The 20,269-nt window shown below is 41.5% G+C and overlaps 1 protein-coding gene across 2 annotated transcripts in view; it reads left to right on the top strand.

Annotated features, from left to right (window-relative positions):
- LOC126236081 (sodium-independent sulfate anion transporter-like) overlaps positions 1-20,269 on the top strand; it is a 170,592-nt gene that overhangs the window by 85,907 nt on the left and 64,416 nt on the right. For both annotated transcript variants that reach the window (XM_049945144.1, XM_049945142.1), the window contains exon 2: positions 16,150-16,370. In XM_049945144.1, coding sequence (XP_049801101.1) covers positions 16,191-16,370 — 180 coding nt within the window. In that variant the 5' untranslated portion in view covers positions 16,150-16,190. The remainder of the gene's footprint in view (positions 1-16,149; positions 16,371-20,269) is intronic.

Below are 20,269 nucleotides of genomic sequence, written 5' to 3' on the forward strand. Positions count from 1 at the left end.
AAGGACGATTGGAACTACGAGGGTGGTTTGATAAGGCTGGTAAAAAACAAGAAAAATGTTTTTTTCGTAGTTAATTCACCTTACTTCTCGACATAATTTTCTTTGAGGGATACACACTTAGTTCTGCGATCCTCCAGCTTTTTCATCCCACTAGAAAAATAGGTTCTATTAAACTATGCAAACTAATCGTTGACTGAAACAGTCACTTCCTCATTTGATAAAAATTTCTTCGCAGCAAGCCAAAGGTTCAAGTTCGGGAACAGGAAGAAGTCACTTGGGGCTAAGTCTGGTAAATAGAGTGGATGAGGAACCAAGTCAAAGTCTAATTCTTGCATTTTCGCATTGTTATCGCTGATGTGCGTGATAGTGCTTTACCCTGATAAAGAGCTCTTTTTTGCGTGTCATCTTGGTCATTTTTCAGCCACTGAAAGTTTCAAACCGTCCAACAATTAAGCGTAATAGGGTCCAGTTACGGTTCTGCCTTTTTCCAAGTAATATATGAGGATTATTCGTTGGGAGTCCCAAAAAACAATGGTCATCAGCTTACCAGCTCGTAAAATGGCCTTTGCCGTCTATGGCACTTTCACCAGCCTTTGTTCATTGTCTTGACTGCCGTTTCGACTCCAATGGATCCAGGTTTCATCAGCAGTCACAAATCGCAGCAAAACGTCTTGCCGATTGCGATTAAACGTCGCTAGACATTGTGCTGAAATGTGTCGGATGCACTTTCGGTCGACTGTGAGCAATCATGGCACCCACCTCGCACACAGATTCTTCAGCCAATTCCCCGTGCAGGATATTAGGCGCTCACGGTCTCAATACAGTCACGAATTTTTCTTGGACGGTCTTGCATTACCATAATCATGGATTTTGTCTATGGTTTCCTTTGTGGTGACCTCAGTTGTACGGTCAGACCGCGCCAAATCCTCGGTGCTTGTCCAACCACGTTTAAATTCATTAATTAAAAAGTAAATGGTCTGCACTGATAGTATAGAGTCCGCGAGAACTTCATTCATAGTTCAACAACAGCGCGAAATTGTTTTCTCCATTTTCAGTCGCAGACGGCACTCCGACCAATTCAAACGGCTGTCAATAATGAACTTCACGCTGTACATTGCTAAAATTCTTTATACTATCCTTGAAATAATCAAACTTACCAATGATCGAGCCGCAACAAAAATGTTCCATTCTTTCATAAAAGTTTACCAGAATTATCAAACCACCACCGTAGAAGTATATTGTTACCATAACGAAAACTGCTTCCGGAACAGTAAACTTGTAGCTGCAATCGGCACCTCTAAGTCACGGTAAAGACTAAACTAAAATGTAAGCATTTAAAGTTACACGGGGTGTATCATAAAAGCGAAAACTGACTCGAGTAAAAATATGCAATAATGGAAGCAAAAAATTTCCAGTATACGTGGCTCCGCAAACAAGCCGTTTGCCAGATAATTGCGAATGTGTGGTGATGAGCGGTCACTAACTTCAGTGTGAAAATTTGCCGTACTCAGCAAACTTTCCAATTAAGTCCCTTTTAATTAGCTCGAATTTCAACCATGCGCTGTGGTAGATGCGCGATGGGTACCGCCATATTTTACTTCTGATAGACGACGATATTTAGCGCGCCAATATGGTTCAAGATGAATAGGTTGAACAAGATCTTTGCCTTGGCCTCAAAGATCAACTGACCTTAATCCTTCGGATTTTTCTTTGTGAGGTCATCTCAAAAGCGAAGTGTAGAGCACCTGAGTTTATACAGGTAAAGAATCGAAGCAGGGAGTTGTACAGTTTTGTTAAACTTTTTGAAATAATCCGAGGAGTCCGGAAGAACTCGTAACTCATTGCAGAGACGAGTGCAGTATTGAATCCAAATAACGTGCAACACCACCTTTAACAAGTACGAGTGTACAGTAAATTGTAATATGTATCCGTGCTCAAGAAATGTTGCATTTCATGTTAAGATAGGCCACGGGTGAAATTTGAGCCCATTTAAGTGGGGCTTTAGACGAAAAATTGCAATTTCAAACTCATTTGTAGTACCTAGAGCAAAATTTCACAATGAAGCCGGTGGCAGTTCGTAACCAAACATTCAGAGGTATCTCATAGGCGGAGGACCTATGTTTACTAGAGCGTTTTTACTTCTATGACGTTGTCAGTTTTCACCACACATTATGGTACACCTTGTGTAGATTACTGCAAACTGAGTTCTTGAAGTGGCAGAAGACAAATCCGCATCACCCCTTCAGCACAGTCGTGGGACTCATATTCAGTAAATATCACAATCCATTACATACGAAATTAGGGTGTGCAAACCTTCCTCATAATACCTCGCACATACCTTCTTCCCTGTCCTGTCTCATGATACCTCTAGTTAAAAACGGGAAGGCCGATACCTTCTAGAACCACTATTGTACACCAGAAACCAGTAATAATGAATGAACTAGTGTCTGGTGGATAATACCCGAGAAACTACCCAAACGCTTCTCTAATTTGGGACTTGATGTAACGAAGGTTGTTCACAGCTTATCAAGGTATCACCAAATCTGAATGTGACGGTAGTAATGCAGTTGTGCTTATCGGAAGATTAGGTGTGTGCGACATACGTTCTGAGCTTTTCTGAATAATGCATTGCGACACAGCAATTTTTCTCCGTCATTGAATTTGTTAGATGTCTCGTAGAGATTATCGTATGGTACGCTGAGTGGCATTGAGTATTCAAACGGTCTGATGCAGCGTACTAGGAAAATCTGCCCCAAGTTAAAAAATAACAGGCCGCAATGGCTATCGTAATATGCTACGGTACAGTCTGTACTAGTAATCGCGCACACGTTACGTGACCTTCATTCGTTCTGTTTTGTATAAAAGTTCTGACCTTATCACTTTAAACTCGAACGCATATTCTTTGATCCGAACATGTTGTTCTTCTCGCTCCATTTCTAAGATAGTCATGCGGTGGTCTTCGTCGCTATAAACAGATTTATATTGAGCGAGTGACTAGTCAAGATCAAGAAGCTGCAAGAAATAAGACTGGTGGGTGTCTTTTCACAATTCCGTTGGATATATGTTAAGTGTTTCTTCGTAGTTTCTGTTGTTCTTTAAATGTGCTGTTACCTTCAGTAAGTTTTTAATTTAAATTTCACGTTTATATTATCACGAATTCTGCATAAATAATTGAATAAGTTATACTGCTACCTCCGACGAACTATTGTAACTTTAGGTCCACGGGTTAGCTACACAGACACGCTGTTGTGATGAACGATTTGTCGGGAAGGACAGCATTTTAAATTTGTATCGAACTGTCCATCACACTACTGGGTGCAGAACTCAAAAAATCAGTCTGGCCCCAGCCATATATTGTTAACAAACGATACTGTCGACAGCATATTCCCATGGTTAGTGGTTAAACTTACAAATCTTTTTAGAGACACATCATGTTGTTGTCTTCAGTCCTTAGACTGGTTTGGTGCAGCTCTTCATGCTACTCTATCCTGTGCAAGCTGCTTCATCTCCCAGTACTTACTGCAACCTATATCCTTCTGAATCTGCTTAGTGTATTCATCTCTTGGTCCCCCTCTACGATTTTTACCCTCCAAGCTGCCCTCCAAAACTAAATTGGTGATCTCTTGATGTCTCAGAACATGTTCTACCAACCGGTCCCTTCTTCTTGTCAAGTTGTGCCACAAACTCCTCTTCTCCCCAATTCTATTCAATACCTCCTCATTAGTTATGTGATCTACCCATCTAATCTTCAGCATTCTTCTGTAGCACCACATTTAGAAAGCTTCTATTCTCTTCTTGTCCATACTATTTATCGTCCATGTTTCACTTCCATACATGGCTATACTCCATACAAATACTTTCAGAAACGACTTCCTGACACTTAAATCTATACTCGATGTTAACAAATTTCTCTTCTTCAGAAACGCTTTCCTTGCCATTGCTAGTCTACATTTTATATCCTCTCTACTTCGACCATCTTCAGTTATTTTGCTCTCCAAATAGCAAAACTCCTTTACTACTTTAAGTGTCTCATTTCCTAATCTAATTCCCTCAGCATCACCCGACTTAATTCGACTACATTCCATTATCCTCGTTTTGCTTTTGTTGATGTTCATTTTATATCCTCCTTTCAAGACACTGTCCATTCCGTTCAACTGCTCTTCCAAGTCCTTTGCTGTCTCTGACAGAATTACAATGTCATCGGCGAACCTCAACGTTTTTATTTCTTCTCCATGGACTTTAATACCTACTCCGAATTTTTCTTTTGTTTCCTTTATTGCTTGCTCAATATACAGATTGAATAACATGGGGGAGAGGCTACAACCCTGTCTCACTCCTTTCCCAACCACTGCTTCCCTTTCATGCCCCTCGACTCTTATAACTGCCATCTGGTTTCTGTACAAATTGTAAATAGCCTTTCGCTCCCTGTATTTTACCCCTGCCACCTTTAGAATTTGAAAGAGAGTATTCCAGTCAACATTGTCAAAAGCTTTCTCTAAGTCTACAAATGCTAGAAATGTAAGTTTGCCTTTCCTTAATCTGTTTTCTAAGATAAGTCTTAGGCTCAGTATTGCCTCACGTGTTCCAACATTTCTGTGGAATCCAAACTGATCTCCCCCGAGGTCAGCTTCTACCAGTTTTTCCATTCGTCTGTAAAGAATTCGCGTTAGTATTTTGCAGCTGTGACTTATTAAACTGATAGTTCGATAATTTTCACATATGTTAACACCTGCTTTCTTTGGGATTGGAATTATTATATTCTTCTTGAAGTCTGAGAATATTTCTCCTGTCTCATACATCTTGCCCACCAGATGGTAGAGTTTTGTCAGGACTGGCTCTCCCAAGGCCGTCAGTAGTTCTAATGGAATGTTGTCTACTCCCGGGGCCTTGTTTCGACCGAGGTCTTTCAGTGCTCTGTCAAACTCTTCACGCAGTATCTTGTCTCCCATTTAATCTTCATGTACATCCTCTTCCATAATATTGTCCTCAAGTACATCGCCCTTGTATGGACCCTTTATATACTCCTTCCACCTTTCTGCCTTCCCTTCTTTGCTTAGAACTGGGTTTCCATCTGAGCTCTTGATATTCATACAAGTGGCTCTCTTATCTCCAAAGGTCTCTTTAATTTTCCTGTAGGCAGTATCTATCTTACCCCTAGTGAGATAAGCCTCTACATCCTTACATTTGCACTCTAGCCATCCCTGCTTAGCCATTTTGCACTTCCTGTCGATTTCATTTTTCAGACGTTTATATTCCCTTTTGCCTGCTTCATTTACTGCGTTTTTATATTTTCTCCTTTCATCAATTAAATTCAATATTTCTTCTGTGCTGCCTTCACTACTTCATCCCTCAGAGCTACCCATTCTTCTTCTACTGTATTTCTTTCCCCCATTCCTGTCAATTGGTCTCTTATGCTCTCCCTGAAATTCTGTACAACCTCTGGTTTAGACAGTTTATCCAGGTCCCATCTCCTTAAATTCTCACCTTTTTGCAGTTTCTTCAGTTTTAATCTACAGTTCATAACCAATAGATTGTGGTCAGAGTCCACATCTGCCCCTGGAAACGTCTTACAATTTAAATCCTGGTTCCTAAATCTCTGTCTTACCATTATATAATCTATCTGATACCTTCTAGTATCTCCAGGATTCTTCCATGTATACCACCTTCTTTTATGATTCTTGAACCAAGTGTTAGCTATGATTAAGTTATTCTCTGTGCAAAATTCTACCAGCCCGGCTTCCTCTTTCATTTCTCTCCCCCAATCCATATTCATCCACTATGTTTCCTTCTCTCCCTTTTCCTACTCTCGAATTCCAGTCACCCATGACTATTAAATTTTCGTCTCCCTTCACTACCTGAATAATTTCTTTTATATCGTCATACATTTCACCAATTTCTTCATCATCTGCAGAGCTAGTTGGCATATAAACTTGTACTACTGTAGTAGGCATGGGCTTCGTGTCTATCTTGGCCACAATAATGCGTTCACTATGCTGTTGGTAGTAGCTTACCCGCACTCCTATTTTTTTATTCATTATTAAACCTACTCCTGCATTACCCCTATTTGATTTTGTATTTATAACCCTGTATTCACCTGACCAAAAGTCTTGTTCCTCGTGCCACCGAACTTCACTAATTCCCACTATATCTAACTTCAACCTATCCATTTCCCTTTTTAAATTTTCTAACCTATCTGCCCGATTAATGGACCTGACATTCCACGCTCCGATTCGTAGAACGCCAGTTTTCTTTCTCCTGATAATGACGCCCTCTTGAGTAGTCCCCGCCCGGAGATCCGAATGGGGGACTATTTTACCTCCGGAATATTTTACCCAAGAGGACGCCATCATCATTTAACCATACAGTAAAGCTGCATGCCCTCGGGAAAAATTACGGCTGTAGTTTCCCCTTGCTTTCAGCCGTTCGCAGTACCAGCACAGCAAGTCCGTTTTGGTTAGTGTTGCAAGGCCAGATCAGTCAATCATCCAGACTATTGCCCCTGCAACTACTGAAAAGGCTGCTGCCCCTCTTCAGGAACCACACGTTTGTCTGGCCTCTCCGTTGTGGTTGCACCTACGGTACGGCCATCTGTATCGCTGAGGCACGCAAGCCTCCCCACCAACGGCAAGGTCCATGGTTCATGGGGATAGGAGACACATCATAGTCTTGACAATTTCTTTGACCCGGTGTAGAGCGAAATGTCGTGTGGCTACAAGAGAACTGGGGCCCGTATTTTGCTTTTCACGCAGAGCACAATTACAAGTCACGACCAGCATACAGAGTTACTGAAAAGTCGAATTCTTCATGTAATGGAAATCGAAATAGCAATGTAAATCGATTGATATATTTAATCCGAAGGTCCAGTTTCAGTCTTCAGTTGGTTACAGGATCTTTTCTGTCGCAACGTTTCTGTCCTCTCCTGTCTAAGATCGCCTTCTACCTAAGATGAAAAAAATATCAAATTGCGTCGTGATTGAGAGTGCATATTGAACTATAGCTCCCTCTATAACTGGTTGGCTAAGTCAGTTCAAAGATTTTAGGAAGGCACCTCCAGGAGGACCATGACTATGTTCAAACCAACCTCATGTTGAGGACAGCTTTAGGTACTTATATGTATGTAAATACAGATGTCATTTCCTCACAGAAATACACACAAAATCAGAAGTAGAGAAGTTTATGTCGGTGACCTTTAATAGCTGACCTCTGTGTTGGTGGCTACTGAATTCGAATTCGAAATGCTACTTGATCGAAGTCTTCAGGCTAATACCAATTGAAGATAACGGAGCTGAGAGGCAAAAGCAGATTTCTGAATTTCCGGGGTAGTAAGTATAGCTCATATTAAAATTTCCTTAATAGTATGTAATGACGGCAGGCAGTACTGGCAGAAGTAAAGCTGTGAGTACAGGGCGTGAGTCGTGCTTCGGTAGCTCAGTTGGTAGAGCACTTGCCCGCGAAAGGCAAAGGTCCCGAGTTCGAGTCTCGGTCGGGCACACAGTTTTAATCTGCCAGGAAGTTTCAGTTCATGTTAGAGTTATTTTTCTTTCTGTTCATAGTAAAATACCACCTAAAATGAACTTTGACAGCTTAATTAGAAGTAGGAAATGTGATCAGTTGTCGGCTGTTTTGTGTGTTAGATATCCTAACATTTCACTCAGATCAGTTTACGACTGTAGCGGAAAGAAAATGTTTACCTTTGCTCAGGCGTCTGTTTAAACATTTCTATGGTATTGAATTTCAGGGTTACATCTTTGTTTCACCGCACTCGTTTTAATCTCAGACGACAGCTAAGACACTAGTACCTCACTCAAAACATGTTCATAGTAGAGTGCTTTAATACGTCACTTTTTGTGCTCCAAACGTTTCAAGCAGTCATAGAACAAGCTGAGAGTAGGAAAACAACTGCATTTGAAAACTGGTGTTACAGGAACACGCTAGGAGCCGAGCTGAGAGACAAAATGAAAGATGTGCCAGCGGTGAAAAATAAGCATGAATAAAGAGGTACTTTTTCATGAGTAAAATGGACAGGTTGGAACGAAGCGTTGTAAGACACACTGTACAACTAATTCTGCTTCGTAGTGGCCGTGCGGTTCTGGCGCTGCACTCTGGAGCCGAGCGACCGCTACGGTCGCAGGTTCGAATCCTGCCTCGGGCATGGATGTGTGTGATGTCCTTAGGTTCGTTAGGTTTAATTAGTTCTAAGTTCTAGGCGACTGATGACCTCAGTAGTTAAGTCGCATAGTGCTCAGAGCCAATTCTGCTATGGGGGTAGTAGCATCAATAGGTTTAGAATAAAAAAAAAAACTTAAAGATGGTAATACGGAAAAGAAAGTATTAATGATTTGAGTGCATTGCCACATCTCGTCCTTTTAGTTCAGCCAACAATGTCAATAGCGGCTATTCGTGTGACATCGTGGAATTTGACTTGGAGAATTACACAGTCAAATGTTTCATGTGATTAGAGTTTAAATTAGTGCTTCGTGAAGATGTTTGATTAGTGATTATGCTATGGTCGATCATCTTTATCACTCATTTTCAAGCTAAATACTTTAAATAGTGCCGTTTCACACTAGCTATTTTTGATCGTTAATGCTCTTTGATTGAAAAATTCTGCAGAGATGTATATGCTGTATCTCGACTGGTTCTTCAGATTTTAATCGATTCAGATCAAGGAACAAAAGAAAAGTCGACAGTTCGCGCTTAATATTTAGACACGAGCATAAACAGAGACGGAATACCTGAAAATACCTTACATGTGGCAAGGGCCTTATCGACCACACGCCTGCTCTATGAGCCCCTTCGGTTTCTTTCAGTCGAGTGTTTTGGTTGTCCATTTTCAGCTGATGTTCACCGTAGCCGTGTGAATCCTGATGTCTCGCCAACTCACTCTGGGCCTTCCTTTTCCTCTCGTTCCAACTGCTTTCATAAGAAGTGCTATAGTAGGTACCGCTAGTCCATTCGTCGACTTCTTGCCCAGCTCTGCTTTAGAACCTCGACGACGTTACTGTACTGGTTCAGCTCCCATAGTCCTCCATTTTTTCTCATCCTCCATTCCACGTTATATTCATAGATGACAGGTTCAAAATGTTTTCTTAGTAGTTTCGCCTCGAGTGTTAATAGTTTCTCTTCATTTTTCTTTCTTGGAAGTGGTCCATATAGGCGTATTGAAGTTAGTGTTAAGTATTTTTTTCCTTCAGATATTAGTAAAACTGGTGCGTTCTGTTAACTACTACTAGATGAACATCTCTATTGTCTTTATGAAAAAAAAAAAAACCCTGTAAGCACTTGAAGTCGTAAACTGACTTGAATGTGAATCTGTCTACTATTCATGTTACATCATTTCGGGTTTTCTTAAATATGACCAGATTTTCTGTATTCCCTCCATTAACCCTGTTTTCTCGACCAGTTTGTCATAGATTTGCACCATTCTGATTAACTCTGCGTGGGAGCTGCTTCTTAATTCGTATTATAATATCCATTTCGTACTCTGAAGATACTAAATCGTTTTAAGTAAGCAGGGAAGTCATGTAAAAAACCACTACCGTAATCAGAAAAGCACATGGTTGTTATCTGCTCTGTTAATATACTCTTATACGTCTAAACATTTATTGTTATTAAAGAAAAGAGGCTAGAAATGTGTATGTGTAGAGCAACTTTCATAATGTCGACACATTTAAGGCAGCAGAGTTAACACTAGAAAACACTAAGGACTTGTGATAACGTATACCGGTAGGCGTGTTAAAGTATATTCCGGATAATCCAAAAGCACCAATTGAAAAAGTGCAAAATTAAAAGTGTTGCCAGTTGCACGATTTAAGCTTCCACAGAAGTGTCCCAAAAATCTAATTATAAGACTGTGCTAATTGTCAACTTAATTTCCGAAGTAGTTACATTTGGCCTAAAGGCTGGTTATGAATCGATTCGGCAACTGCAGCCCGTCGTCATTCGTGCGCGCGCGCGCGCGTGTGTGTTGTAAAATTCATGTTGGAAAAAATCTTAGCTCTTCATGTGCATTTCTGCGAAAACTTATCACACTGCTGACAGTATGTTTCAAACTGGGGTGCTGGGTGTTCGATATTTCAACCCCATGTTCGGTGCCGTAGTATGAGTGGTTTGATATTTTTAGAATTCCATTTATAGCACTAAATTATCGAAAGGATAATGGCGGTTCCCTGCAGCAATGCCTATGTGGAGAGAGTTTTCAGTCACATGAATCATTTATCGTCTGATGCTAGAAAGAAATTAAGTGTCGTTATGGTAAAAGCAGGATTATACATTCGTTGTGATTTGAAGTTTGCAACTTGCAACCAAATTTACAAAAATGTAAATAATATAGTTCTTAATGTATACTAAGTTTTTTATTGTGTTCACCCTCAACTCAGCAAATCCTTTCCCTGACTGTGTTCGGTAATTTTTGTAGCTTAATATAGCAACCCTAGTTTCAAATGACAGCTTTATTCGTTTTTTGGTAACACTGGATAACTTGATGTTTTATAGGCCTATCAAAGGGATAGAATGGACAGACCGTAACACACAGCACAAGCCAGATTTAGTTTCCAAATGAATAGTTGCGGACCGGACTTAAGGAACTAGAGGCTGCTTCTCTTTTATGGTGCAGTAAACTTACACAACGTGTTTGTTTTTTATGCTAAATACAAACCAAGAAAAAGGACACCAAGAATCCACCCACACATATATCTAACAGAGCTGCCGTACAAGAACACTATAAGTTACACATCTAAGGCTCTCCACACACGAAACGACTCAAAAGCAATTCGTTGCCGATGGAAATTGCTAACGGGTCGGCAGCGAATCACTTCCTGTATAGTGAAATAGAGCTTCCTCGTTGCCAAGCGATCTGAGTTGCGTCGTGTCCTCATACATAGCTCTGTCTAGGTTTAGCCTGAAGATGAACGAGCAGTATTGTCAACATTAGCTTTGTACGGGGAGTTGAAAAACATCCTATTTCAGACAAGCTTCCAGACCACTGAAGGAGAGATTTGACTGAGACAGCGGGATGTTAAGTGTGGAAATGATTTAATATTATATGTGTCTTTTACTTACATCTATTGTTTGAAATAAAATCAATTGAAGCAAATGTACAAAAAAATTGTAAACATACCAACAGTGTTCTTTAGTGTCTAGCAGTCTTTGACATTCTGTAAAATTACATCGTCAAATGGGAAAGAGCAGTGAAAAGCCACAGATCTCCTACATGTGTAAATACAGTGGTAATCACATACAAATGATTTAACGAGCGTAACAACCATCATACATTTCAGTATATATAAATCCCAAGATATTTGGGTTTTCAAAATAAAACGGAAGAAATCAACTGCGCCAAATCAGTGTAGCGCTGTTTACTCGTTCTGTAGAAAGCTATGAGTTTCGAATCTGTTTGGTACAACTCCTTTGCTGCTACATACAGCCCTACAGTTTATGTTTGTGTGAATGTACGGGTGAATCCAGAATTTTCTTCGTTTGCTTACTCGTGCGTACTAGTAATAGAGAACCACATCTTCCTCTGAGCTTGAGTTTGTGCTCGACATGTCGCGTGTAACAATAAGATGCTCGGATGCGACAAACAATGCTCCCCTTCCTCGACACTCGAACACGGCAACAGCAGTTTGTCGTTTCAGTGATGGCCCATACGCAAACAACGTTGGCATGAGTCGCCGATGTACATAGCCTGCCCGTTACGTTCCTTTTCAGTCGTTCCGTGTGCGGGCGGACTGAAGACGTCGGTGCGACCCAGAACTAATATCTCCTTCGGGATTCTCTTGCGAGGGAAAAAAAAATCGCAGTAGTTACTGCCCCCGTAGCGTTCAATTTGAAGCGGCGAGTCGAGCCAATAACAAGCTGACCTTGCCTTTTTAAGAGATCACTGGCGATGCTGCTGCTTACAATCAAGACGTAGGCCAAGTCCGTTTTGGAACCCACAAGCCTTTGCACAGAGTAGTGTGCTACGAAAATGTCCTATCATACTCATTTAACAAATAGACAAACGATAAAATGCTGTCAAGGTTTCATTTCTGTTAGTTACCGGCAAAACGGCTTGCTTTATTCTACATGTTTATGATCTTGTGTACAAAGTACTTAGAACTGTACAAAGTACTTACAAGGGAACCTCCCCATCGCACCCCCCTCAGATTTAGTTATAAGTTGGCACAGGGATAGGCCTTGAAAAACTGAACACAGATCAATCGAGAAAACAGGAAGAAGTTGTGTGGAACTATGAAAAAAATAAGCAAAATATACAAACTGAGTAGTCCATGCGCAAGGTTAGCAACATCTAGGAGAGTGTCAGCTTGCGAGCGCCATGGTCCTGTGGTTAGCGTGAGCAACTGCGGAACGAGAGGTCTTTGGTTCAAATCTTCTCTCGAGTGAAAAGTTTAATTTTTTATTTTCAGACGATTATTAAAGTTCAGGCACTCTCACATAATCAACTTCGCTCTCCAAAATTCCAGGACATGTTTAGATTTGCTTGGACATATGCAGGATTTGACGGTCTACACACGGAAACATTTGAAAACGTAAAAAACGTATGTTTTGACAGAGCACAGGGAAAACTGTGCGACTGTGAAACTGTTGCATTCATTTGTTGCAGTTTATGTGACAAACTCGTATGTTTTCATCACTTTTTTGGGAGTGATTATCACATCCACAAGAAAACCTAAATCGGGCAAGGTAGAAGAATCTTTTTACCCATTCGCCAAGAGTGCAAGTTAGGTGGGTCGACAACATATTCCTGTCATGTGACGCACATGCCGTCACCAGTGTCGTATAGAATATATCAGACGTGTTTTCCTGTGGAGGAATCGGTTGACCTATGACCTTGCGATCAAATGTTTTCGGTTCCTATTGGAGAGGCACGTCCTTTCGTCTACTAATCGCACACTAAACTTATTACAGTGAACAGAGACGTCAATGAATGAACGGACAGATCGTAACTTTGCGAAAATAAAGAAAATAAAATTTTCACTCGAGGGAGGACACGAACCAAGGACCTCTCGTTTCGCAGCTGTTCACTCTAACCACGGGACCATGGCGCTCCTCAACGCACAGTGTCCTTGATGTTGCATATCTTGCACATGGACTACTCAGTTTGTATATTTTGCTTATTTTTTTCATAGTTTCACACAACTTCTTCCTGTTTTCTCGACTGATCTGTGTTCAGTTTTTCAAGGCCTATCCACTGCGTCAATTTATAACTAAATCTGAGGGGGGTGCGATGGGGAGGTTCCCTTGTTAGAACTGAAAGAATCCCCCCAAAGCATTTGGAAAAAAAGTTTATTTAAATTTATCGTTATATTAGTAATCAAAAAATTGTTTTGTATTACGGTTAGGTCATCCGCAAAAATTTATCTTGAGGGTGGGGTGGGGGAGGGGGGGGGGAGAGCCAATACGCTGAAAAGTTGGTCACTGAAATTAAATGTCATGTGGCTAGGGCATCCCATCGGTTAGACCGGTTGCCTGGTGCAAATCTTTTTAGTTGACGCCACTTCGGTGACTTGCGTGTCTATGGGGATAAGATGAAGACATCACAACACCCAGTCCCTGAGCGCAGAAAATCTACGACCCAGCCGGGAATTGAACCTGGTCCCTTCGCCTAGCATTCTGTTGCGCCGACCACTTTTTTTTTCCGTTGTGTTTGGTCGTTGCGGACGTTACATGACATCCGCTATAGTTCGTTTGTTGAACCTTCCATTCAGTTTTTTATTACAGACGCCAACCAGCTCTGACCGAATACGCTGAGCTACCGTGCCGGCTCCACTCAGGTGTCGAGGCAGACTTTGAAGGTATCTCATACTGGAAGGATCAAATTTTTTCGATCTCACAAAATTACTTACTATAACCCAAAGAACTGATGGTTATCCATTCACTTTTAGAATTGTACCAGAATTCTGTTATGAATAAAGATTCCAGGAGGGACTGCTCTTCCGTGGATGCCTATGAATATATCACAGGCCAAGGACATAAGATACATATTTAAAAATTCCTTTTCGTGGTTTTGTACAAATTTGACATGATCCATACAGTGTACATTGTATACCAATCCAAAAAACACACAATGTGTTACATACTTTCACAGTGAGCTACTTGTTTATAAAATCCAAAATCATGTACCAATTTTGGCAGTAATGGATAGTGGGTTACAAAAAGAAAAGCTGCAAATCAAGATGCTAGATAAAAATGTAGGAATATGTATCTGGAAATAACTATATGAAGTAAAGCAAGTATGAGAAACAAAATAGGATTGTTTTATAGGGTATATTGGTATATATTGGAGTCAGTGGGCTTTCATATGTAGGGTTTAGGGGTAAAGTGACCATATTTTTATTGGTGACTGAGGACAATGTACTGAACAACGTTACACCAGTATTTTCTTCATTTGCAGACTAATAATTATAGCTGTTAGGAGTAGTATTTTTTTTTTTTTTTTTTTACATTGATTAGTACCTCCAAGTATAGGTGGCAAGAGCAAGTCATTAATGCTTATTTTCCCCTGGGCAGCAGGACAGGTTTTGAAGTGTGGACATATGGGCACAAAATAGTTAGTTTATACCAGGGGCTCCGAAACTTTTCCTCTAATGGAGCACATTGAGAATCCTGGTACTTTGATGGAACGCATTGTTTATTTTGAAGGTTAATAATATTTTATAAATTGAATGAAATTGTTCTATTTAGTGATTTCATTAATTTTAAGTCATAAGTAATAACACAGAAATGATAATAAAATTTTAAAAATAATTAGTATCAATAAAATGTCAAAAAAAAAGAAAACGAAGAAAAAAGAAAGCACTTTGTTATTGGTAGTTCTTCATGGAGCACTTATTCACTTCCCATGGAACGCCAGTGCCCTGCTGAACACAGTCTGGTCTATACTGACAGGCATCGTCCAATTAGTGGAGCAGTCAAGACTGTGCAGAAAACAGCTGGTAGTAAATTATGTGATGTGGTTTTGGGAAGACTGTTGGATGCAGAGAAAAAACAACTGTAACATTGAAGTGGGTAACATTGATCACAATATCTGCACTTATATCCCACCCTGTATAATCTTTGTACTCAAAGAGTGCGTATTGGGAACAGATATGCAGCTTACTGCCATTTAGTTTTTGTTGCAATGTAAAGCATCTATAACAACCTGTCAATAGATGTGAATACTGGCAGACAAACTATGTAGGTTTGGAACTAAACTAATTTAAACTACTAATCTACAAATTACTTTAATTTCAGGTTGTGCATTATTGTGCTTTTTTTTTTTTTGCTGGTTTTTGTTCTTCTTTGTATAGTATTATCTAAGGATGTTGGGAGGAAAACTTGTTGGATTAAAATACATAGGTCTTACCTGTTTACATTTAACTGTCTCACAGAGAAAAATGCTTTTCATGTTTTTGTAGTGCTAAATGTTTTTGAAAACATGTTTTTTTAAATTTTTTATTTCATTGATGAGGTGTAGTTTGATGTAATGTGTCAGGAAATTTGCTTCCTGATGTAGTCCCTGTATTTAACTCTGCTCTGGTCAAATGTTGGAGTTGACCTTGTGACCATGATCTGGTAGCTTTCTGGGTAAATGTCAGGTACTAATTTTGATGGTGGGTTTGAACCCGGTGAACCTTCTAATTTCTTTTTGTGATAGTGTGTGATCATCTCTGTCACTGGGTTGTGAAGGAAGAAAAATGAGGGTTGTGTCCATACCAGACTTGGTGTTAAGCTGTAAGTCTATATGAGGAGGAGGCAATTCACAGATCAAGAAAAGAAAGAATGTAACCCACCTAACGGGCCATGTTTAACCACTGTAGTGTACAACTCAGCCTTCAGTTTGATATCAGCTGAAAAATGACTTCTTAAGGAAAGAATATTTTTTTGTGGATCTTAATTTACCAAGACACAAAATTCCATCTCTCTCTTTGTTGTTATCTGTTTTTTCACATTCTTTATCTTCCTCTGTGTGTTTTCATTTTTTTTTCTTCATCCATATTGTCTCTGGTACCTTATTTTCACGTCCTTTTGCATGTAACCTTGGCCTTTATTTAATAACTGATGTTCTGTTGTTATGAAATGTTACTTTTACACTTTTTCACTGACTACAAATTAAGGCCGTGTTGATGAAGGCGAAATTTAAAAAAGACATGTATTTTTTTATTTCAGGTGATTTTGTCTCCATTCCAGTTTCTTATTCTTGAACAAGAATGCCAAATAAAATGCATTTAATGAAACGATTACTTCATCAACGTATGCCGATAACATCATGGCTGCCACAGTACAATTCCGAGAAATTTATTAGTGATATTATTGCTGGAGTAACTGTAGGATTAACTGTGATGCCTCAGAGTTTGGCTTATGCTACACTGGCTGGCCTAGAACCACAGGTATGTATGAATATGGAATCTAAATATTTATGAATGTTGAGTCAATTAACTGCACCAAAAGAAAATTCAATTGAGAAAACTATTGATATACAAAGGAATAAAAGGATTGGTCAGTAGTTACTTAGGAGGCAAAATTCCAAGTGCTGTTAATAGAAATGCTTTGAAGTAGGACAATTTTTAAGTGTTAGTATAGGTGGTGCTTGGAATTTTCTCTCTTGAAGGCAAGTACTGGTTAACCATTCTGTCTCTCCATAACTTGACAATAGAAAGTCTGAGTGCAGACATAGCTGCAAAGGCAGAACACTGCTTACTTTTAAGACAAAGAGCTATATGGTAAATGAAGCAGCAAAAAGTAATGATGTAACTTTTGTTACTGAACACTTTTTCTTATCCTTCTAGGCAGTACCTTTAAATTTATGTTTGCATATATACTACTGGGCCATGGCGTTAATGGTCAGTAACTCAGCCCAGGTATATACATACAGCAAAGTCACTAGGTGGAGAAAGGTAAAAATTTAAAAGCAACAATGAATATGCCAAAAAGAAAGATGATGAGACTTACCAAACAAAAGCGCTGGCAGGTCGATAGACACACAAACAAACACAAATATACACACAAAATTCAAGCTTTCGCAACAAACTGTTGCCTCATCAGGAAAGAGGGAAGGAGAGGGAAAGACGAAAGGATGTGGGTTTTAAGGGAGAGGGTAAGGAGTCATTCCAATCCCGGGAGCGGAAAGACTTACCTTAGGGGGAAAAAAGGACAGGTATACACTCGCACACACACACATATCCATCCACACATACAGACACAAGCAGACATATTTAAAGACAAAGAGTTTGGGCAGAGATGTCAGTCGAGGTGGAAGAGTAGAGGCAAAGAAGTTGTTGAGAGACAGGTGAGGTATGAGTGGCGGCAACTGGAAATTAGCGGAGATTGAGGCCTGGCGGATAACGAGAAGAGAGGATATACTGAAGGGCAAGTTCCCATCTCCGGAGTTCGGATAGGTTGGTGTTGGTGGGAAGTATCCAGATAACCCGGACGGTGTAACACTGTGCCAAGATGTGCTGGCTGTGCACCAAGGCATGTTTAGCCACAGGGTGATCCTCATTACCAACAAACACTGTCTGCCTGTGTCCATTCATGCGAATGGACAGTTTGTTGCTGGTCATTCCCACATAGAATGCATCACAGTGTAGGCAGGTCAGTTGGTAAATCACGTGGGTGCTTTCACACGTGGCTCTGCCTTTGATCGTGTACACCTTCCGGGTTACAGGACTGGAGTAGGTGGTGGTGGGAGGGTGCATGGGACAGGTTTTGCACCGGGGGCGGTTACAAGGATAGGAGCCAGAGGGTAGGGAAGGTGGTTTGGGGATTTCATAGGGATGAACTAACAGGTTACGAAGGTTAGGTGGACGGCGGAAAGACACTCTTGGCGGAGTGGGGAGGATTTCATGAAGGATGGATCTCATTTCAGGGCAGGATTTGAGGAAGTCGTATCCCTGCTGGAGAGCCACATTCAGAGTCTGGTCCAGTCCCAGAAAGTATCCTGTCACAAGTGGGGCACTTTTGTGGTTCTTCTGTGGGGGATTCTGGGTTTGAGGGGATGAGGAAGTGGCTCTGGTTATTTGCTTCTGTACCAGGCCGGGAGGGTAGTTGCGGGATGCGAAAGCTGTTGTCAGGTTGTTGGTGTAATGTTTCAGGGATTCCGGACTGGAGCAGATTCGTTTGCCACGAAGACCTAGGCTGTAGGGAAGGGACCGTTTGATGTGGAATGGGTGGCAGCTGTCATAATGGAGGTACTGTTGCTTGTTGGTGGGTTTGATGTGGACGGACGTGTGAAGTTGGCCATTGGACAGGTGGAGGTCAACGTCAAGGAAAGTGGCATGGGATTTGGAGTAGGACCAGGTGAATCTGATGGAACCAAAGGAGTTGAGGTTGGAGAGGAAATTCTGGAGTACTTCTTCACTGTGAGTCCAGATCATGAAGATGTCATCAATAAATCTGTACCAAACTTTGGGTTGGCAGACCTGGGTAACCAAGAAGGCTTCCTCTAAGCGACCCATGAATAGGTTGGCGTACGAGGGGGCCATCCTGGTACCCATGGCTGTTCCCTTTAATTGTTGGTATGTCTGGCCTTCAAAAGTGAAGAAGTTGTGGGTCAGGATGAAGCTGGCTAAGGTAATGAGGAAAGAGGTTTTAGGTAGGGTGGCTGGTGATCGGCGTGAAAGGAAATGCTCCATCGCAGCGAGGCCCTGGACGTGCGGAATATTTGTGTATAAGGAAGTGGCATCAATGGTTACAAGGATGGTTTCCGGGGGTAACAGATTGGGTAAGGATTCCAGGCGTTCAAGGAAGTGGTTGGTGTCTTTGATGAAGGATGGGAGACTGCATGTAATGGGTTGAAGGTGTTGATCTACGTAGGCAGAGATACGTTCTGTGGGGGCTTGGTAACCAGCTACAATGGGGCGGCCGGGATGATTGGGTTTGTGGATTTTAGGAAGAAGGTAGAAGGTTGGGGTGCGGGGTGTCGGTGGGGTCAGGAGGTTGATGGAGTCAGGTGAAAGGTTTTGCAGGGGGCCTAAGGTTCTGAGGATTCCTTGAAGCTCCGCCTGGACATCGGGAATGGGGTTACCTTGGCAAACTTTGTATGTGGTGTTGTCTGAAAGCTGACGCAGTCCCTCAGCCACATACTCCCGACGATCAAGCACCACGGTCGTGGAACCCTTGTCCGCCGGAAGAATGACGATGGATCGGTCAGCCTTCAGATCACGGATAGCCTGGGCTTCAGCAGTGGTGATGTTGGGTGTAGGATTAAGGTTTTTTAAGAAGGATTGAGATGCAAGGCTGGAAGTCAGAAATTCCTGGAAGGTTTGGAGAGGGTGATTTTGAGGAAGAGGAGGTGGGTCCCGCTGTGACGGAGGACGGAACTGTTCCAGGCAGGGTTCAATTTGGATGGTGTCTTGGGGAGTTGGATCATTAGGAGTAGGATTAGGATCATTTTTCTTCGTGGCAAAGTGATATTTCCAGCAGAGAGTACGGGTGTAGGACAGTAAATCTTTGACGAGGGCTGTTTGGTTGAATCTGGGAGTGGGGCTGAAGGTGAGGCCTTTGGATAGGACAGAGGTTTCAGATTGGGAGAGAGGTTTGGAGGAAAGGTTAACTACTGAATTAGGGTGTTGTGGTTCCAGATTGTGTTGAAAGGAATTTTGAGGTTTTGGAGGGAGTGGAGCTGGAAGTGGGAGATTGAGTAGATGGGAGAGACTGGGTTTGTGTGCAATGAGAGGTGGTTGAGGTTTGCTGGAAAGGTTGTGAAGGGTGAGTGAGTTGCCTTTCCGGAGGTGGGAAACCAGGAGATTGGATAGTTTTTTGAGGTGGAGGGTGGCATGCTGTTCTAATTTACGGTTGGCCTGTAGGAGGATGCTCTGAACAGCCGGTGTGGATGTGGGAGAGGAAAGATTAAGGACTTTTATTAAGGATAGGAGTTGACGGGTGTGTTCATTGGCTGAGTTATATATATATATATATATATGGAAAGACTTACCTTAGGGGGAAAAAAGGACGGGTATACACTCACGCGCACACACACACATATCCATCCACACATATACAGACACAAGCAGACATCTCACAAGCAGACATATTTAAAGACCAAATACACTCCTGGAAATGGAAAAAAGAACACATTGACACCGGTGTGTCAGACCCACCATACTTGCTCCGGACACTGCGAGAGGGCTGTACAAGCAATGATCACACGCACGGCACAGCGGACACACCAGGAACCGCGGTGTTGGCCGTCGAATGGCGCTAGCTGCGCAGCATTTGTGCACCGCCGCCGTCAGTGTCAGCCAGTTTGCCGTGGCATACGGAGCTCCATCGCAGTCTTTAACACTGG

This window comes from Schistocerca nitens, chromosome 2 (assembly GCF_023898315.1).
Source record: "Schistocerca nitens isolate TAMUIC-IGC-003100 chromosome 2, iqSchNite1.1, whole genome shotgun sequence".
NCBI lineage: Eukaryota > Metazoa > Arthropoda > Insecta > Orthoptera > Acrididae > Schistocerca > Schistocerca nitens.